General features: G+C 34.8%; 1 protein-coding gene across 1 annotated transcript; it reads left to right on the top strand.

Annotated features, from left to right (window-relative positions):
* Positions 1-314: 314 nt before the first annotated feature.
* On the top strand, positions 315-691 carry LOC118757208 (MLX-interacting protein-like; the record flags this gene model as incomplete). Its single annotated transcript, XM_036491939.1, has 2 exons — positions 315-444; positions 508-691. Coding segments are annotated over 2 exons (264 nt in total), but the record flags the coding sequence as incomplete, so codon positions are not given.
* Between the last annotated feature and the right edge of the window lie 785 nt (positions 692-1,476).

Genomic DNA, 1,476 nt, shown 5'->3' with positions numbered 1-1,476 from the left:
CTAAATTTCAACTTAGTTTCAATGGCAAACAGAGTTAAACTCGCACTGAAAAACTGGCTCTAACAATAAACAATAAAAATAAAATAATTTAAGAATTTCGTGAACTAGTAACATTTTCCGAGACTTTGGAGAAAGTCTATCGTCTCAGTTTTGAAAAATTGCATTCCAAACTTCAATCGCGATTTCCCAAAAACTTCCGAAATTAACATGCGACAATCTTTTATCCGGGCGACGATATATCCCCGTATACCTATTTACATATGGAGTATGTACGTCGATGTATTGCATATAGATTCATTATTTCCTTTTAACAGTTGGGACTTATTTTGGAACCCCTGCTGACCTCATATACTTCGTCTGTGTCTAGTGCCAGTTTGGAAGAATTACGACGTACGGCGTTTTTATGGGTTGACCAGCATTGTTCCTTAATTGACCTACGACCAGGTGTGTCTCGATATTAAAATGTATTTCAAAGATATTTTTTACTTACTTTTATTTTTATTTTAGCGGTATCAAATAAGTTGAAATACTTGTCAATGAAGACAGACATTCTTTCCGATCCGCCATCAACTTTGCAGGAAGAGGTCGCAAAAGCAGTTTACAACAACATAGGGCATCATCCCAATTTACATGGAACTTAAAATTTACAACACACAAGTGTAGTTAGAAAACTGTTAAGCATAGTGATATACAAATCGTCGGGTTTATTGCTTATCTTTTCAAGAATTTGTACAAATCTTTTTTATTCTTAAATCGTGCTTACCTATAATGTTAAAAAATGATTATTGTTATACGTTAATAAAGAATGAGAAAAACTTTTAATATAAACGAACAATTTATTGAATGCATTGTTGCACAAATATCTTTCAATAATGTAAAACAAAAATTTAGTTCGTGGTGAGTATGTATGTCGTGATACTAGGAAAACAGTAAAATGTATATAAATTAATCTACCTGTTCTTCTACTTGTGGCAGCCCAGGTATATGTACATACATATATCAGGGTTGTTCCGATTACATAGACCCGACTGTCTTAGAAAACTATTTTTCTTCTTGTCTGGCGCTGTAACCACCTAAGCGATTTTGGCCGAGTACAACAAAGCACTCCAGTCGTTTCTCTTCTATGTCAACTGACGCCAATTGGAAATGCCAAGTGTAGGGTTGCCAGATTTTTTTCTCAAAATTCAGTACCTTCGGCTTTTTGAGAGCAAAAAATCAGTACATTTCAGTACTCTTTGGTTAGACACAAAAATTGTACAACTGACTGCTACTTTTACTAAATGCACAATACATACCTACATACACAGGTTCGTCGATAGAGGGGGGTCAGTGGGGTCAATTGACCCGGGCCCGGCTGAATGTCAGCGGCCCGGCGAAAGATATAAAAGTTAAAAGAAAAATGGAACAAATTTTCAAATTCAAAAATTATAAAACATGCAATAAAAAAGTGAATTGAACAGAATTTTCACCCGTATT

The sequence above is a fragment of the Rhagoletis pomonella genome, unplaced genomic scaffold, assembly GCF_013731165.1.
Source record: "Rhagoletis pomonella isolate Grant_MI unplaced genomic scaffold, Rhpom_1.0 Rhpom_scaffold_15331, whole genome shotgun sequence".
Lineage (NCBI taxonomy): Eukaryota > Metazoa > Arthropoda > Insecta > Diptera > Tephritidae > Rhagoletis > Rhagoletis pomonella.
Note: the sequence above shows the minus strand (reverse complement) of the source record. Positions and strands in the feature narration are given on the sequence as shown.